Source organism: Podarcis raffonei, chromosome 11 (genome assembly GCF_027172205.1).
Source record: "Podarcis raffonei isolate rPodRaf1 chromosome 11, rPodRaf1.pri, whole genome shotgun sequence".
In the NCBI taxonomy this organism is placed as follows: Eukaryota; Metazoa; Chordata; class Lepidosauria; order Squamata; family Lacertidae; genus Podarcis; species Podarcis raffonei.
Window position 1 is genome coordinate 29,041,305 of NC_070612.1, and position 18,686 is coordinate 29,059,990.

At 42.5% G+C, this 18,686-nt stretch overlaps 1 protein-coding gene across 2 annotated transcripts in view; it reads right to left on the minus strand.

Annotated features, from left to right (window-relative positions):
* The window catches only part of IQGAP2 (IQ motif containing GTPase activating protein 2), a 121,320-nt gene that overhangs the window by 78,903 nt on the left and 23,731 nt on the right, over window positions 1–18,686 (minus strand). For both annotated transcript variants that reach the window (XM_053407670.1, XM_053407671.1), the window contains exon 2: window positions 15,795–15,894. In XM_053407670.1, the coding sequence (XP_053263645.1) occupies window positions 15,795–15,894 (100 nt within the window). The remainder of the gene's footprint in view (window positions 1–15,794; window positions 15,895–18,686) is intronic.

An 18,686-nucleotide genomic window follows, 5' to 3' on the forward strand; every position in this document is an offset into this window, starting at 1 on the left:
ATTTGCATTTACTGACAATAGCAATTGTATCCATCTAAATATTGTGCCTGCCTAATGGTGTGCTGTGTCTCATAACAAATCCAGAAACACAGGTTTCCTACAATTGTTTTTTCAAGGGTACACAATGAGGCAAAAGAGAATAACGCCGGTGGGTGGAGGGTTACTTTCCATAGGGAGCAGATGTTCTTGAGTCCCTTTCTACCGTTTAACCACTTTTTAAATTATAGCATTCTTGTGCCCAAGTGATGTCACTAAACACAGACACTTTTCTCACCATACATTTTTCAAAACAAGAAAACACCTTTTCCTCAAGTGTTTCTGCACTGGACAACTAGAAAAACCAGATCCCAATATTGGGATAAATGTAGGCTGAGTCTCTTTCAAAAGTCACCCCTCCCTTCCATTCTAGACAGGAGAGAAAAATGGACAACACTCTGAAAAGACTGAGTGGTGGCTGCATCTGCAGGTAGATTGCTCAGACTTTTTCTTGTTCTCATGGTGTGTGTCAGGACGTGCCTGTGCTTTTAGGGGGAGCTCTGGGCCACAGACTATGCGGGTGGCGCTGTGGGTAAAAGCCTCAGCGCCTAGGGCTTGCTGATCGAAAGGTTGGCGGTTCGAATCCCCGCGGCGGGGTGCGCTCCCATTGTTCGGTCCCAGCGCCTGCCAACCTAGCAGTTCGAAAGCACTCCCGGGTGCAAGTAGATAAATAGGGACCGCTTACTAGCGGGAAGGTAAACGGCGTTTCCGTGTGCGGCTCTGGCTCGCCAGAGCAGCGATGTCATGCTGGCCACGTGACCCGGAAGTGTCTCCGGACAGCGCTGGCCCCCGGCCTCTTGAGTGAGATGGGCGCACAACCCTAGAGTCTGTCAAGACTGGCCTGTACGGGCAGGGGTACCTGGGCCACAGAAACCACTTTTTCAATTTCCCTCTTTTAATCCATTTTCTTTCTGTGGAACAGGGGGAGGCACCCTAGGTATTTTTCCTATTGCTTACGACAGGCACACATGTCATGGACCAAAGTTCAAAACCCAATGTGGACAATTCAAGATTCCTCCTTCACCTTTGTTACGGTAAAATCTGGGTGTGAGACTGCTCTGCCACCCAGCTCATCGGACTAAGTCCGCGGGTCCCTGCGGAGGAAAATGAGCTCAGCTGGATACAGGAGCAAGCTGCAGAAGATCCAAGTTTATTGCGCAACAGGTTCAAGGCGAGATTGAACAGCGAGAAAGGGATGACATGAACTTTTAAAACTTCCCTCCATGTCCCAGAATACAGTGCAAAATACATCCCAGTTACATCATGAATACATTAAGAAGAGGTTGGGTTACACAGATTACATCATGAATACATTAAGAAGAGGTTGGGTTACACAGGATTAACATATGGAGGAGGGAGGGGGAATATGCAGAGCTGGAGATATGCGCAGATAAGCACATCCTGAGTACCGGTGATGAGAAGACAATGGTCCATGTATGCATAGTCTGCCACCTGGCATTGCCCGGAGGAAAGGCTTGGCAGAGTGATTTGACAGGATTAGTTGCTTGAGGGATTATGGAGGACAGGGGAGGTGTCATGGAGTCCTAGAGAAATTGAGCAAATTGGCACGTTGATTTTCTATGAATTTTATAGATTTTAGTCCCTTTTGACATTGACAATTGGACTCGGAAATAAATGGATATATTGTAGCAAAGAAGAAGGTGAAGAAGACATGCCCCCCCCTTCCGTATCACCTTCTACCATTGCCCCAACACTTCTGACCGGATTTTCTGAAAGTGAAAAGCTGTAGTTGAACATCCACTGTAATTTCCCCTCTAACACGAACAAGGCTAATGAAAAGGGAAACCAGCATCTCAAGATGGTGGTAAGCAGCAATGCATTCTTAAGCTACTGCCCGTCAAAATAAGTTTGTACATTCAAATACAAAGGATAAAATGGCTGGGGGTGGTGAAATCAAAAGATGTTCCCTTAGGAGAAAATCAAAGAAAGCTGTGTCCATTTCACAATCACAGTCTATATAGCATGCAAAATCAAATTAACTGAACCTTTAAAATGTCCTCAGTACTTTGCTGACACTCTGAAACCTCTTCTGATCAGCTTTATATACTAGCCACTTAATAAATCTCAGTTCTCAACTTCCAACTCCTACATTTTTCTGTAAGCGTAGGAGCAATTTCCAGGCCTGAATGTTTACATTAGTAGGTGTTAGGACACACATTCTTCAGGAACTGTAGCAAGTGATAAATGTTTCAATTGCTGTCTTACTATGAAATTAAAGCAAACAGAGTATTATGAACCCTATATTTGAACACTTGATTTCCCCATCAATTCTGCAAGCTTATAATTAGGTATTTCTCTTCCAGTTGCCAGGCAAACATTCAACCTGTGTTCAGGAAGCCAAAATAGTTGTTTTCTTTTTCAATATTTCAAAGACTAATGGGAGGTTTTGTAGATTAAAATAGACTCTGGAGAGAGAATGACAGACTAGACAAACTTCTATGTGTGTTTTATAGGCACATATTACTATGATACATTTTGCAGGAAGAAAATAAATAACAAATTTCTAATGGTGGCTCCACTGTAAACATGTAAGTTGTACATGTAATTCTGATTCCAGAAGTGATAATGAGCTCCTCTGAAGTATCACTTGAACCACGCTAAATTGTCTTGGGTTCAGTTAACAAAACAAAGCTATACCAAGTTAGATTATTCAATAATATTATTTCATGCAACTCCACAAGCAAGGTCTTTATATTTGCTTTTCTTACATAACTTCCAATTTCACTAGGAAAAGGAGTAGAGTATGGCACTTCTCAGTTAACTATACCTAATAAGCTTCTACTCCAAGCAAAGACAGTACCATTGAGAGATGGAATTTACAATCAAAGTGGGAACAGGAAGAGACAGACAACACTGTCCTCCAGGAAATCCATTGACATCTTCTAGAAACTGTATTTAGGTATTCTGGCAAAATTTATACCTTGTCTGGTTCTTCTACATTAAATTTTCTCTTACCTAATCACCAAATACACTGCCAGAAGATTTATGACCATTTTGCTCACCACCACATTCACAAAGCCATTAAAGTCCTGCCTGGACATTTAGAAGAAGCAGCAAATGAGGAAGCAAAAGTGCCCGGTGTCCTCTCAACTCTTTCTAGTCATACCTGAGGGTGCAGTAGGAGGAAGGACATCCCCTGTGAAGATATAACATTCTTTTCTCAAAACTGAAGCACATCCACCTCGCATCTCCGTACATGACTCAGAGTCAAGGAGAAGAGGACAGCATGAACCTTCCGTGCTTCCTCCAGTTCTACTTTTCTTCAGGAGACACTCTAGTCACCTATATAAATATAGTTAACCTACAAAGTAATCAACACATGATATTTGTATATACAGAACCAAATGCAGTCCTCCAGTCAAGAGGGCCTTTCTATTTGGCCCTTGGGACATTCCCTCCTGCCCAGCCACAACCCTCACCAGCTCTGTTTTGCACCCTCCTTGAGTGGGTTTGGCTTGGCTAGAATGTCTCCTTGACCCATCTTGTCCCTTATGTACCCAGTAGGTCACTGCCTAGAGCTTATCCTGCAAGTTCCAAAGATATAAAAAGCCAGCTCCACAGTCATTTGGAGCAGGGCTTTCAGTTGCCCCAGTTCTGTGGAACAACATTCCCCTTGAAATTCAGCAGGTGCCCACTATCTGAACTTTCCAGAACCAAATGAAGACATTTTTGTTCCTGTTGTATGAATAGGTCTCTGCCATTGGTGTCTATTTTGTTTGTTTTTTTAAAAAAACTTGTATTTTTTGTGTTGTGTTTTACCTGTTTTATTTGCTTTTACAGTGGAACCTTGGGTTGCGGATGTAATCCATGATGGAGGCATGCCCGTAACCCTCAGTGTTCGCATCCTGAAGCAACGCATCTGCGCAGGCGCGATTTGGCACTTCTGCACATGCACAAGCGGCGAAACCCAGAAGTAACCCGTTCCGGTACTTCTGAATTTCCCACGGTCCGCAACCCGAAAACACGTAACCTGAAGCGTCCATAACATGAGGTATGAGGTATATTTTGTACATCGCCTTGAGATATAACTATAGAAGGAGATTAACAACAACTAATGATTCTTGCTTGCTTGAATGGCAATGGATGTGTGAGTGTGCATTGAAATAAACATACCTTCCAAGAGGTAAAATTAAATTTGTTTCTTTCTCTACTTTTCCTTCTGGCCTCACCCGCCACTGGCTTAGAAGAGAATGCAGCCCTGGGTCAAAAATGATTCCCCACCCTTGATCTACAGAAACATCATGAGTTTAGATTAATATGTAATACTTCTTAGCATATATGTAATGCATTCTGAGCGTTCAACAACAGGTCTTCACTAATATCCCTTATCCCAATTATTTCCATATTGCTTATGAAGAAGCATGACAACTTTGACTGGCATAAAGCAGCCAAGTAAGTTCATGGCCAATGTGAAATTTGCTCCAGGAACTTCCCTATCTCATAAAATGTCACTGCGCTAAACAAGCTTAATTAGGCCTACTTCTCACTGAGGTAGTAAAGCCATAGGTTGATTGCTTCTCCATGCATAAAAACATTTCCACAGAAAATAAACTTATCAGGAAGAAAACTAGACCCTCTTCTGACCAACACACTGGTTTCTAGATGAAGATTATTATTATTTGTACAGAGGAGCATTTAGTCATCTGATTCCTTACCAACAGTATCAATGCTACATGTAGCACGCAGCAAGCATGGCTAGTAGCGTTTTGTAATTTTATCTTCCAACCTTCCACAAATTTGTCTAACATCTTTTTAAAACCATCCAAGATGGTGGCCATTGCAACATCTTGTGGAAGCAAATTCCAGACGTGCCTCCTTTCATCTAACCTGCATATTCCAGCATCCAAGTTCTAGTATAACGATAAAGTGAGAAAGGCCTCTGTGTCTGTCATCTGACTGGATATAGGTATTGACCAAGAACTATTGCAGATAAATACTTGTGCAAATAAGGAATTCTGCAAGATTAGCTTTCCCAACAGGGAGCGGCCCTTGATGCATAGAGTAAATGAGTGTTCTGCATTGGTGTTGACATATGATACCATACCATACCATAATCATTTCAAGTATGCTGAGCTTTGAACCTTTGAAGACAACCTAAAAGCAAAAAAATCACTGGGTTCAAACCCAAGCCATGTGCTGCTTCTGCTGCATGAGACCTATGAAGATGTATTCCACATTCACTGCCACTGAGAACCAAGGGGCTAAACCTTTGTCAACAGTCTGGCAAGACACACAAAATATGGCTTAGGCAGATAACTGCATCAGGGCTGCATTAAACTACGCTTTTCTTGTTCTAGCAGTCAAGTAACACATCAGTGATACTATCAACAAGACTTCCCCTGCCAATTACAAGGTCTGAAATAGTTTATTTGGTGTAGGAAATCCTCTAAGTACTTGGATTCAAGTTATTCCGGGCTTCGCACACCAGCACTATTTTCTTGCATTAGGCCAGGTAGCTCACTGAGAGCCCGTGCAGCACATTCAGTACTGGTGAAACATGGTCCCCATTGGAATGCTCATTTACCAACCGAGCAGCTGTGTTCTGCACTAACTGCAGCTTCCAGAAACCAGCATCAAGTGTAGCCCCACAAAGAGTACCCTGTAGTAGTCCAGATGGAAGGGAACTAGAGAATTACCGACTGAGGCCAATCTAGAAACAGCTGCAACTGGTGTACCAGCCTAATCTGCATATAGGCAACTATGACCACAGAGGCTACTTCTACCTCACCAGGATTCACCTCCGTTTTGGCCACCCATCCACCCCATCTCTGCTATTAGGCATCAGAGCAACCCCTTTACTGTGTATCCCAATTCAGATGGAATGGAGAGATAGGTCGTTTGTCATCAGAATGGTAATGAAACTATGCTCCAAATCCCCAGGTGCCAGCTCCAAATGGTTTCATGTGGATACAGAATAACATAGGAGACAGAATAGACATCTGCAGAATCCCACAGCCCTAAAACCTTGGGGTTGGAGCAATAGTCTCTTAATGCTAATTTTTGGTAGCAACCTTGCAAGATAGGAACAAATCTACTGTAATACAGTGCCTCCAACTCCCATCCTTGATTCTCTCCATGACATCATGGCCAACGGTGTCGAAAAGTGCTGAGAGATCAAGAGGAACCAACAGGGTTGCACAACAGCCTCTCTATGGATAAAGCTCATCAGTCAGGGCAACCAAAGCTGTTTTAGTGCTTAGAGCAGGCTTGAAGCCAGACTGAAATGGGTAAAGGTAATCTATATCCTCCAGGAACACATGCAGTTGGCTGCTCACCACCCACTCGAACATCTTGCCCAGGAAAGAAATATTGAGAGTGGGTGGCAGTTTTCTAAAAAGTTCTAGATTCAGGGAGGTCCACCTCCTGAGGGGGCTCTCCACCACCCCTTTCAAGGCAGTGAACACAATCCTCTCAAAAATGTTTGAACCATGTCAGGGACCCACCCAGTCAATCCTCTCCTACTAGATTTCCTAAACATTGATGGACAGATTGAGCAGACATGTGGTTGGCCTCACTGCTCCAGGTGTCCTGTCCATTTCTTCAGGCCACAACAATTGAAAAACGTGTTAGGAGAAATTCAATACATGGAACTGGAAGTGCACCATAGTCAATCCAGGACTGGACCATTTATGATTCCAGGCTAACTCGAGCAATCATAGCTTTATAACTGGGGAAAGCTTGCCAAGTTCTTCAATTGTCATGATATTCACAGGAATATGCTTCGCTTCACTAGAGGCATGTACTTTGAACTCTGCCTACTCTTTATCATAGTTTCTTCATGACCTCTAGTAGAGATCAAGAAAGAAAAAGCGTTCCTCTGGTAACCAACTCACAGAGAAACTGTCCAAAAACTGTGCAAGTTTTATTATATTAGCAATGAGTTTAATTTTCTTGCACGGTCTGAAAGTGGCAGAACAAGGGCAGGCAGCTTGGCGAGTACCGATGCCCACACTGGTAATTTCATGACCTAGTTTGCTTCTTTTAGCCGCCGGCAATTAACATACTTTGGACAATTATAAACTGCATAAATCAACAGGCTTCCCATATCATTTCAAGAACACTACGGATGCCAGGCTCAAGTTGGTGGACATGCTGTAATTACTTCACAATATACTTATTCTTAAATTGTTAACCTTAGATGAAAAAAGCAAGACAAAACCTTGAATCAGCCCTTGTTAAGTCTTGTGTCGACTTGGAGACAACAGTTCAAGAACAATGAATTTCTGGATCATTTGCACTAGCCTCCCATTTCCAGTCTTTTAGCATTTTTGCCATTAAATTTCAGCTCTCCCAGAGGGCCAGGCTCCTATGTTAACAATGCTGGGATTCTCTGAATTCTTAAGACTTCACATCTGTGCATTGCTCATGTGGTGTGGGGGGTGGCAGTGAAGAGCTAGAGAGAAAATAAAGGTGTTTGGGTTGAGGGAAAGAAGGAAATGCCTCTTTGAAAGAAGAAAGAACAGGGCACTGTAGTCGTAGGCGAGAACTTCAAAACTGATGCCACTCTGATTAGAACAGTGTGTTTCTAACTAAGTCAGGGATGGGGAACTTGTGGGCTTCCAATCTTGTTCAAGAACATCTCTGGAGTACCACCAACTCCCCACACCTAGTGCTTCAAGTTCTGCCTGGATGTGAATTCTGGGTCATATCAATCAACTCACAAGGCAGAAGCAATTTTCTCCCCCAGAAGCTTACAAATTTTGCAAGAATTTCAGCAAATGCACAGACCCAGGATTCTTGTTTAAATATTTAAATATTAAATATAAAAATATTTGTTGATTCACAGCACATCCAACAACAAGCCAAGAACTGTGGAAAACATGGCAGGACAATTTGCAAGGAGATTAAAATATTCAAAAGGCTCACAAGTGAGCTACTCAGTGAATTGAAAGATGTTCCTACAATTGAGTAAATTGCTCCCTGCTGACCACTAGAAGTTAATCCACATTCTGAATCCAAATCCAAAAAGCTACATGGCAATATTTCCAACGTACAATTTTGAAAGCATTTCAAAATTAAGTCATGTTCATCTGTTTATTTGTATTCAAAGTAAAACGAGTATAGTATTCAACTTTACACAGTAAGCTTTCTGTGGTTTCTTCCTTCCATTTGTACCTCTTACCCACTGAATTCCTTTGGTAACTAATAAATCATGTGATGGCACTTTGACCTTGAGGAACCAGGAGTAAATGTTGAAATTAGGACTCTGTCACCGAAAGATCACACACAGAAATGTATTTATTTAGTGGCAGCAGATCAAAGTCTGCTGCCTAAGGACACAGAGCAGAATGGGGGGGGGGAGTATGGGGAAGAAGTGCTAAAAATGAAGCAGCTTATTCTGTACAGCCAAGACTCTTTACAGACACATAAAATAAAAAGTGTTTCCCCTCCCCCACAGCTCAACATATACCATAGTTCAATGTGGAGCCAGCAGCAACATAGCACGTTTCTCGCACAGTGGAAGGAAGAGCAGCAGTGCTCAGGTTCACCTTTTTGTTCCAGTAATAGCTCTAGGTTGGTCTTGACCATAAGAACCACCAAAGAGCACAGCACACCTTAGAATTTTAGAAATTCTCCCTTTACAAAGCTACGAGGGCTATCAGCAGAACCATGTGAAGGCTCAAAGTCACTTCTCCAAGGTTGTTTTATCCGCTTGTAGAAATCTATATACTTTAGAACTCTTGCAAACATGAATCTAGATCCCTGTTCCAGGGAGAGACTGGGAGTAGTGATTTCAAGTGGAAAATACAACTGGTGGAAAAACACCTGCTCTTACCGTTCTCATATCCCCAAGTACCCTATTGCTCCTCGGTACAGCCTCCGAATGTTACTTTTCATTTCAAAAACTACTCATAGAATCATAGAATTGGAAGGGATCCCAAGAGTCATCTAGTCCAATCCCTAGTCAATCTAGTCAAAGCTGAGATTTCCCCCTCATGTAGCTTCAACTATAAAAAGGTAAAGGTAAGTCCAGTCAAAGGCGACTATGGGGTTGCGGCTTTCATCTTGCTTTTCAGGGCGAGGGAGCCGGCATTTGTCCACAAACAGCATTCCAGGTTGTTCTGGCAGAACGGAACACCGTGATGGAAACCAGAGTGCATGGAAACGCCCTTTACCTTCCTGCCGCAGTGGTACCTATGTATCTACTTGCACTGGCGTGCTTTCAAACTGCTAGGTTGGCAGGAGCTGGGACAGAGCAACGGGAGCTCACTCCATCATGGGGATTCAAACCGCCGACTCCCTAGGCGAAGCCCGGGAATGCAGGCAGCTCTGCACAATCCTTGGGAGCCCGGCGCAAAGTCGCGCCGGTCTCCCAAGGGTTGCGCAGAGCTTCCTGAAGCCTGGAGAGCGAGAGGGGTCGGTGCGCACCAACTCCTCTCGCTCTCCAGGCTTCAGCGAAAGCCTGCATTCGCCCCATAGGACGCACACACATTTCCCCTTCATTTTTGGAGGGGGAAAAGTGCGTCCTATAGGGCGAAAAATACGGTACTTTATATGCCACACTTGGCTCTGTATGATGAATTGATCAATCAGTGGTTATTTTTCGTGGTGGTTCTGGGGACACTCCCATGTTCAGAAATCAGAAATACTACAGCAACCCAACAGCTAGCGGGGAGCAGCAGTGGAAGAGCGCCCAGTACAGTGGTACCTCGGGTTAAGTACTTAATTTGTTCCGGAGGTCCGATCTTAACCTGAAACTGTTCTTAACCTGATGCACCACTTTGGCTAATGGGGCTTCCTGCTGCTGCTGCGCTGCCAGAGCACAATTTCTGTTCTCATCCTGAAGCAAAGTTCTTAACCCGAGGTAATATTTCTGGGTTAGCGGAGTTTGTAACCTGAAGCGTATGTAACCCAAGGTACCACTGTACTGTAGTTGCTTTCAAGCCCTGCTTATGAGCTCCCTGGAAGCATCTGGTTGGGCACTGTGAGAAACAGGATGCTAGAGTAGATGAACCTTTGGTCCGATTCAAGAGAGTTCCTCTTATGTTTTCAATTGTTTGCATTTGCAATGCTAGGACTGCAATAAAACTTCAGATGTTGAACTGCACGGCTACATTACAATTACCTTATCAGCATTCCTAGTTTCAACTAGTTTTAAGTGGGCACAGTCAAATCTTACTCCTGATAAGATTGTACTTAAGAATGTTTCACATGTTTTAATGATTAGTGAGGAGAGAGAAAAATCAGATGTAACACTTGCTGTTGCAAGTTGTTCAATAATAACCACTCAACAATGAGTTTTGAAGAGGTTTTTTTACACACAAAGACACACACACAGTGAAGAGCATTGTAGAAAGACAAACATCACACATTTATTTACATTGCAAATGCTCTCATCATCCAAACAGTGGCGTTGCAATGGGGGGGGGGCGCTCCCAGTTCCATGTCTACGGGGGTGACAGGAAGGTGCCCCGCCACGGCGGCACGAGCAGCCATCGTGCCACAGGAGCCACATGTAGAGGACCCTCCATTCACGGCTGCAGCTGTGAGCAGAGAATCCCAGCGCCGGCGGCAAACTACTATGTACAGCGCATGTGCGGCGTCACACTCATGCACTGTACGTAATGATGCTGCACGTGCGCTGTACATAGCAGTTTGCTGCCGGCGCCGCTTGAGCGCCGTACAGACGGCAGTGGGATCCCTCCATCGCCGCTGCAGCTGCATGTAGAGGATCCTCCGTTCGCAGCTGCAGCCACGAGCAGAGGATTCCAGCACCGTCCGTATGGCGCTGGAGCGGTGCCGGTGGCAAACCGCTATGTACAGCACATGCGCAGTGGCGTTACGTACAGCACATGCGTCATACGTAGCGACACCGCACATGCGCGCTATGTAACGACACCCCACCCTGGGTGTCACAATGCCTTCGTTTGCCCCTGCATCCAAATACAGCTAACAGCATCCATTCTATTTAGAAGAACTGTCTTTCAAATCCTTAGTAGGAACACAGGAAGCTGCCTTAGTCAGACCCTTAGTCCATCTAGTTCAGTATTGTCTACACTGCCTGGTAGCGGCACTACAGAATTTCAGGCAAGGAGTCTCTCCCAGTTCTTGCTAGAGATGTAGGGGATTGAATCTGAGACGTTCAGCATGCAAGGCAGAAGCTGTACCACTGAGCTACAGCCCCAGGAGGAACAAAATCTAATGTTTCATGCAGATGGAACTCAACTCTGTCTGCACAAACACCCAAACACACGAAAAGACAAAGGCCACACTTATTCCAAAAATATTATTTCTGCTAAGATCTGCATAGGATGTTGCTTAATATCTGTACCCTATTCTTCTGCTCACGGAGCAGGCATAGCAACTTACAGAAAGCACACACAATATAATTAAAAGCTATGAAACAAACCATTAATAAATGTAAAGCAGTTCATTAAAAGCAACAAACAGAAAAACTAAAGTATTAAAAGCCGTTGAAATAATAAAAAAAACAATTTTCAGGTCTGACAACAAAGGGGGCACCAAGTCCATCAGATTTCACTGGCACTACAACCAAGACCACTCAACTCTTTGGTTATCAGGCAAGTGAGCAAAAGACATTGGCTTTGCTAGTTCGCACATCACTTTAAACCATAGTTAAAGCCAGTGATTTTTTTTCTTAAAAGAAATGTTTAGGGGTACTCTCACTTTCCTGCTCATATTGAAATACTGCCCCTCAATGAGGCCAAATTGAGATTCACAAAATGTTTAGGGGTATGTGTGCCCCCCCCCCCCAGAAAAAAGCACTGCTTAAGCTAAACTAAACCACGGTTTTGTTTAGCATTATGTCCAAATCCGGCCTCACATTTTATTTCTCTCCATCAAACCTTGAACTGCAACCAAGGTTTGTGCATGGCCTATTGCTCAAACTTCGTTTGGAGGAAATAAGACATAACACTAAACTAGGCCCTGACTTAGCTCCCAGCAGCATGGCAGGAACAGAAGTGGAGGCGGAGCAAAGTGCCCTCAATTTCAGCAGCATACATCAGCCTGCTCTGTGTTCAACTTTCCTACGGTTTAAACCTGTGACGTGCAAACAAGGCCAATGGTACAGATAGGAAGACCTTCAGGCAGAAAGATTTTAATACGGGAGCAGATGGTTGTTGATTTAAATACAGTGAGGTTATGCCAACCCATAATAAACAGCATTCGGGGAAGGAGTTGGGGAGGGGGGAATATGCTGTAGCATTGATCCTTAGAATATGCACATTTAAAACTTAAAACACTTTATCTCGAAGCTATACTCTTCTATTCCATACTTCTATTAATAAAAAGAGTGAGAGGAAAGAAGCAAAACTACCCTGACAACATTAAAAGCTGCTTGCTAAAAAGCCACTTGATAAACAAGGAAAGACAAGGAAACTCTAGGTGCTTGAAATAAGATAAGACTACTGCCCTATGTCTCAACAGTGGCACATGCACATGGATAGGACGGTTGCTAAAAATATGCCCCTGAGGATGGATCTGTTCTGAAACACTTTGGGCATAAGAATAAATCACATTTCAAGCACCTGGACTTTTACTTTATTTCATTATTATTTTTTGCCTGCCAATAGTGCTTTTGCAGTTTTGTGGTTAGTTTTTCCGACATTTTATAAAACACCTGAGAATATTACTTTCTGCCCTGCAATTTTAAAGGTTTCTTTACATTATTCAAGTGACCTTTTTGAGAACTGACTTTAAAACCAGTAAATTATGAGGAAACAGTATAGCACCGAGCCATTTCTGATTTGAATTACACCTTCAGCAGATGTTTCGCTCCAACCTCTATGAAATGGAATAAATTGTGTTTTAAGATCAAATTTTATCCCCACAAGGTTACAGTCAGCTTGCTATGTTTAAAGACTGCTTTCCTATTCTTTAGTAAATGTAAAAATGTAACAGACAGCACTGTTTACAGGAGCACCATCATTAACACCACAGTTCCCCTTTCAAATTCAGCCCAGAAAAATTCTCTCATTAAACCCACGATACAAGAAGAATGTTAACAGGAATTTACAAAGCAGCTGAAAGTACAAACACACACCCACGTTGGCTTATTAATTAACTGAGGCACTTTGAAATGCACAGTCAAATTTCTGGATGCAAGCATGGCGATCAATAGCAGTACTTCCCTGCTGAAAAGGTAGAATACTGCATTCAGTTTAGCAGCCACAATTCAAGGAGGATGTCAAAACACTGGAAAGAATTGATAGGAGACCTAGAAGAATTGTCTGTCACAGAAGGTGAAAACAGGAAGAATTTTCCCCAATTTAAAAACAGCTCAGTGCTAGAATGAACCATCTAGTGATGTTTTGGAATATTCTTACTAGTTTAGGAAGAAAGTTGGAGATGCTTTTATGAAGCAGTCTTTTAGGTACAGAATATATTGTCTTAGGACAAAGGTATGGACAACCACTACCAATTAAGATTCTATTACGGGGTGAGCTCCTGTTGCTCTGTCCCAGCTTCTGCCAACCTAGCAGTTCAAAAGCATACCACTGCAGCAGGAAAGCAAATGGCATTTCCGTGCGCACTGGCACTTGTCACAGTCTTCCATGCTCCAGTAGCAGTTTAGTCTTGCTGGTCACATGACCCAGAAAGCTGTCTGTGGACAATCGCTGACTGAAACGCAGCCTGAAAAGCGAGATGAGCTCTGCACCCCATAGTCACCTTTGACTGGACTTAACCATCCAGGGGTCCTTTACCTTGTTTATAAGAGAACAGTCCTGGATTCAAAGTCCCCCTCAACTCCCATCATCCCTGTTGAGAATTCCATTCCTCCCAAGCTGCAGGTGTGTGGGAATGTCTGTTTACATTCCAGCACTGGAGTCTTGTGAGAGGAAACTGAGATACGCTGTTTCCGCTCTGTATAGCTTTTGCTTTTGCAGTTCTCTCTCCGAGGAAGAAAGACAGAGAAGCCATGTTTTCTTTGTTCTGTTACGTTTGATTTATTTTGCAATAAATTAGGCTTGGATGTTACTCCTCAAGGCTGAGCTTCTGTTTTGAACTCTGCTAATCATGTGGTCATGTCCCTGGATATGGGCCACATCAGCATGACGGGAGACCAGAGTGATGCTGTGTTGGCGGGGGAAGCACAAGGCCTTGGCATTATCACCCAGCAATCCCTAGCTAACAGGACCAGTGGTCAGGGATGATAAGAACTGTAGTCCAAAAACAGCTGGAGACCCAAATTTGGGAAGCTCTGCTTTAGCCTATTGAGATGCTGCTGCTGCAAGAGTTTCATGGACATTCACTGGATAGTGTCCACAATAACACTCTCCTAATTACTCCATGCTGTGGTCCTAATACTAGAACTGAGTTTTTGAAGAAATGCAGCTTATTGAGTCCGTACTAGGAATATGAAGCAGACCAAAAAAGTAAGAGGGGCTTCAAATATAATGTAAGTCTTTATGACATCTTAAGGCAATGTAATTGGGGGCTATAGGGTTACTGCGGAGAGTAACTGTCAATCTGGTTTAACAATTCTTCCCAAGCATGCAAATAGCAGTTTATGACATTTCAGAAGCAAAGGAATCTCAATGTTTACACTTTTAGAAGGAATTTTTTCTGAACAATGAACTTAACATGTTCATAAGTTTTATTGAACAGAAGTGGCTAGAGAAACTTATACAAATGTATACAAAGTTCCTTTATTCATATTCAAAAGAAAGCACTGCAGTCATCAGCTGTATCCAGGCAGAAATGAGTAAAATGTTCGGGAAAATCCATAAAATGTTCGGGAAAACCCATGTCGGCAGTAGCTCAATAACTTTGCCCCCCCCCAAAAAAAGTTCAACAACTCTGCCTAAAAACAACAACTCTGACCAGAATTTTACTCTTTGAAATATGGCAACCCTACTTAAAGTGGGTAGAGAAAGAGGTTCTATTCAACTTAAAAACAGAATGGAAAGTAAATAAATTAAATTCTGAGTAGGGAACTATGCACACTGAAGCAAACATAATACAGTACTAACTTTACACACATGTTGATGTCTAAGTGGGCCATTACCACAAACATCTTGCAATTGCAGTGGAAAGAAACGTCGGTTTCTGCATACGGCTACCATGAAAACCCCAATAAAATACTAGCATGGGAAAATGTACTGTAAGTATGGCAGAGGTATAATGCCAATCATAAAAAAATGATACAGCCATATTAAGTTCCAACCATCCCAACTAGTGTTATCATGCAGAAGTTTCAGCTACTAATAATGCAATGGAAATGGATCAGCCCCATACAAGAAGGAAATATGAAATGAGGACTACCTTAGAGACTCATTTGGAGACCCTGGGTGGAATTCAACATGGCACTACATTGAACATTCCATCTGTGCAAGCAGATACGCTTGCCAGATGGAATGATCCCCCACCCGCCCACCGTATGCTGTTCTGTGGGTTCTCTCGACCCCCATAGAGCCAATTTCAGGGGCACAGAGAGAGGAGAAGCAGGAAACCTTTGCACAGGACTTCCACTGACAGGGTGGATTCCTTAGATGAATCACACCCATTATATAGAGATTTATAAAACTCAGGTTGTATCATGTGGGCAGAGGAGCAGGAAGGCAGAGCACATGAGCCTAATGCTATGAATGGTAGTGCTGGCAGGGACTGAAGGGGCTTGCTGCCCAAAACCTAATCTGGGGCTTGGGACCAGGACAGTAAAATGCTGGTTTAGTGCTATAAGTAAACCACACCAACATGTCATTCATGCTATATTTTTAAGACAGAAGCCTCAACAGGTTGATTTTAATATACTTAAGGAATGTCATTATTACCTTTTTGCTTCCTCTAGGTGGCATAAGTACTCATAAGCGATATTCTGACGTCGCCTTTCATCCATTTCCTCTGCTGAAAGCCGTGCATCATCCACAATAGCTGTAGATACAAAATCATGTCTAATTACACATAATGAAGAGTAACAATTACAGCTTGGGGGAGGGAATGATTTGTTAAATATGTGCAATTGCTTAGTTTTAGCTTAATGCATACATTTAATTACCGTTTGTTAAACAAATGTATATTTTAACATATATATATTTTAAAAAGAAATATAGTATGAAAAGAAGGAAGAGAGGATCCTGAAAATGTGAATACTTTGCACCCAAAATTAACAGTTGCTTCAAAACAAGCTTACAAACTTGCAAAGTGTACTTTCAGCATTCTACAGATAGTTGATACATGCTTAATCATTTCAAGAATGCTCATCCCATTAAAAGATATTGTTTATTCACTTTTTAAAGGCAGTAATCTTGAGTAAGAACAACTGTGAGATATTATTTCCCCACAAGCATTTCCAAAGTAGAATGGTAAACAAAGGCTAACAATTAAGAGGACATTATGAACTTCAGTTACAAAACAGTAGAATATAAAATATTTAAGGGCAATGGTATTTAATGGCAGCATGAAATGATAGATTTGGAGATTCAAAGCAAGTGTAGTAAAATAATGCAGCTTTCAGTCATATTCCAATTTGCTTCTTTTAGGAGAAAAATAGAAGGATCTCATCAAAACCTAATGATCATCCACATAACAGGAATATAAAGCACTGCCATTCCCTGTGGCCTTCTGACTTTCCTCTGCATAATGCGGTTCTGCTAATTTTCTGGACCCATCTGAAGCTACTAACTTTGGAAGCATTTTTACCAGTGAATTTAGTTTTGGGCCACATTGCTAAATGGAACCTCCACATCCAGAAGCAATCACTTCTGCCCTAAGAATTTTTTTTTAAAAAAAGCCCTGCTGGATCAGACCAAAGGCCACCTAACCCGGAATCCTTTTCCCACAGTGGCTAACCAGATGCTTCTGGAAATCCCAAAGCAGAGCATGAGTGCAATTTAACTCTCTTGCTTGCGTTCCCCAGGAAATGGTATTCAGAGGCATACTGGAAATCATAGATAGCCCAATCACCTATCTATCATCCAACTATCTTTAGTCGTGATGGCTATCAATATACCTATACACACTGAATGTCTCTAAAACAGGTTTCAAACTATTTTAATCCCTTTTTTCTATTCAGCAATTGGGAAGTAAAATTATATACTCACTTTTGTGGGACTTGATAAAATCTTTCACAAATACACACAACAATATGGCTTTCTAATTTATGATTGCAGAGGAGAGGAAGCTACATGAATGTTTTGAGCAGTTATCCATTCGTCTCTGCCTGAAATAACATCTTTGTGACTCCACACTGTCAGATTATAGATTATACATAGACAAAGAGGCTTCACGAGCTTTGCCTCTATAATTTAAAAGCACTTTTAATACTACTGTAGGGTTGCCTCAATATGAAAGTTAGATTGAATTGGAGGAGTGTAAACAATGGTTCTTCTATTTATAACATACAAACAAAATGTCCATTAAGTTTGATGGGCAGGGTAGGGAATGAAAGTTTCAGCCCCAACCCTACTTTCCTGCTATTCTTTCCTCCCATCCACAATCAAGGCCAAGGTTAAGGCAGCATGTCATAGCAGCCTGGGTCCCACTTTCTGTATTAGCAGTTCCCAACCCCAAATTCCACAGGTATATTCTAGGGTACAACACCTTTGAAATGTTATAAAATGAAATCACAATCAGATCAGCTTACAACTAAAACAAAAGCATCATCATAATAAATAACTGGCAAGACCATATTCCCAAACCATCTCCTCCTCCTCCTGAAAACACAATAAACCCTCAAACATTACAATATGACCTCCAGGTAAAGAACACTGCCCCCCAACCCAGGAGCAGTGTTTGGTATACGGTGATCAAACAGCAACACTGTGCAATGTCTACATCCTTTCTCACAAGGCTCAAGTGGGCTCCTGGTTTTGAAGAGGAGAATGAGAGGAAGAAGGAACCACCCACTTGTTGACTTCTGCAGCCATCAGTAGCCACCAACAAGTTGTGCACCACCTCAACCTTGCCCCAGTTTCTCTGAAATTGGTCAGCAAATTTCATTCTGGTGGCCCATGGCCTGTCGGTGAAGGATAGGCACAGAGCAACCGTGAACGGCAGCAGCAGCTGCTCAGGGATGGACCAGAAGTGATGGGAGGGAGGAAGTGACTAGAAAGGGGTAGAGAGAGGATTAGGAGTCAGGAAGACACAGAATTCTATTGTATAACAATCTGAATTCTTGAAATTCACATTTTAATGCAAAAATAATGCAACAATACGATTGCTACAACAGGCAGAAAAATTATTAAGGGATCCACCAAGATCCTAAGCAATTTTCACATATAACATGTTGCAGTAATCTAACCTAGAGCTTACCAGAGCAAAGATAACAGAAGTTCCAGTAGGTTATCCCTGTCCAGATAGGGGTGCAGTTGGGCCATCTGCCAAAGAGGCTAGAAGGCACTCTGCACCACCAAGGCCACCTGTTATGCATGAAGCTCACTGTTTAGATATGATGAAACCCTCTATTCAACCCTAAATATGTCAGCATTGTTGCTGAGATAACCATAAGCCACTGAGAAGCGCTATGGAAGGTAGGAATGTGTTCAGACTGGCAGTTTCACAGGAACTGCTGCAGAAGAGAAGACCTCAGTAACACTGTTCCAGATGTTGATATATACATACAGCTCGTAGGTTTTGCAGATACAGATACTGATATATACAAGTAGAAAGCATTTCTGTTGCTCTAGCAATTCTAAGATGTAACACAGACTCTGACTCATGGACAG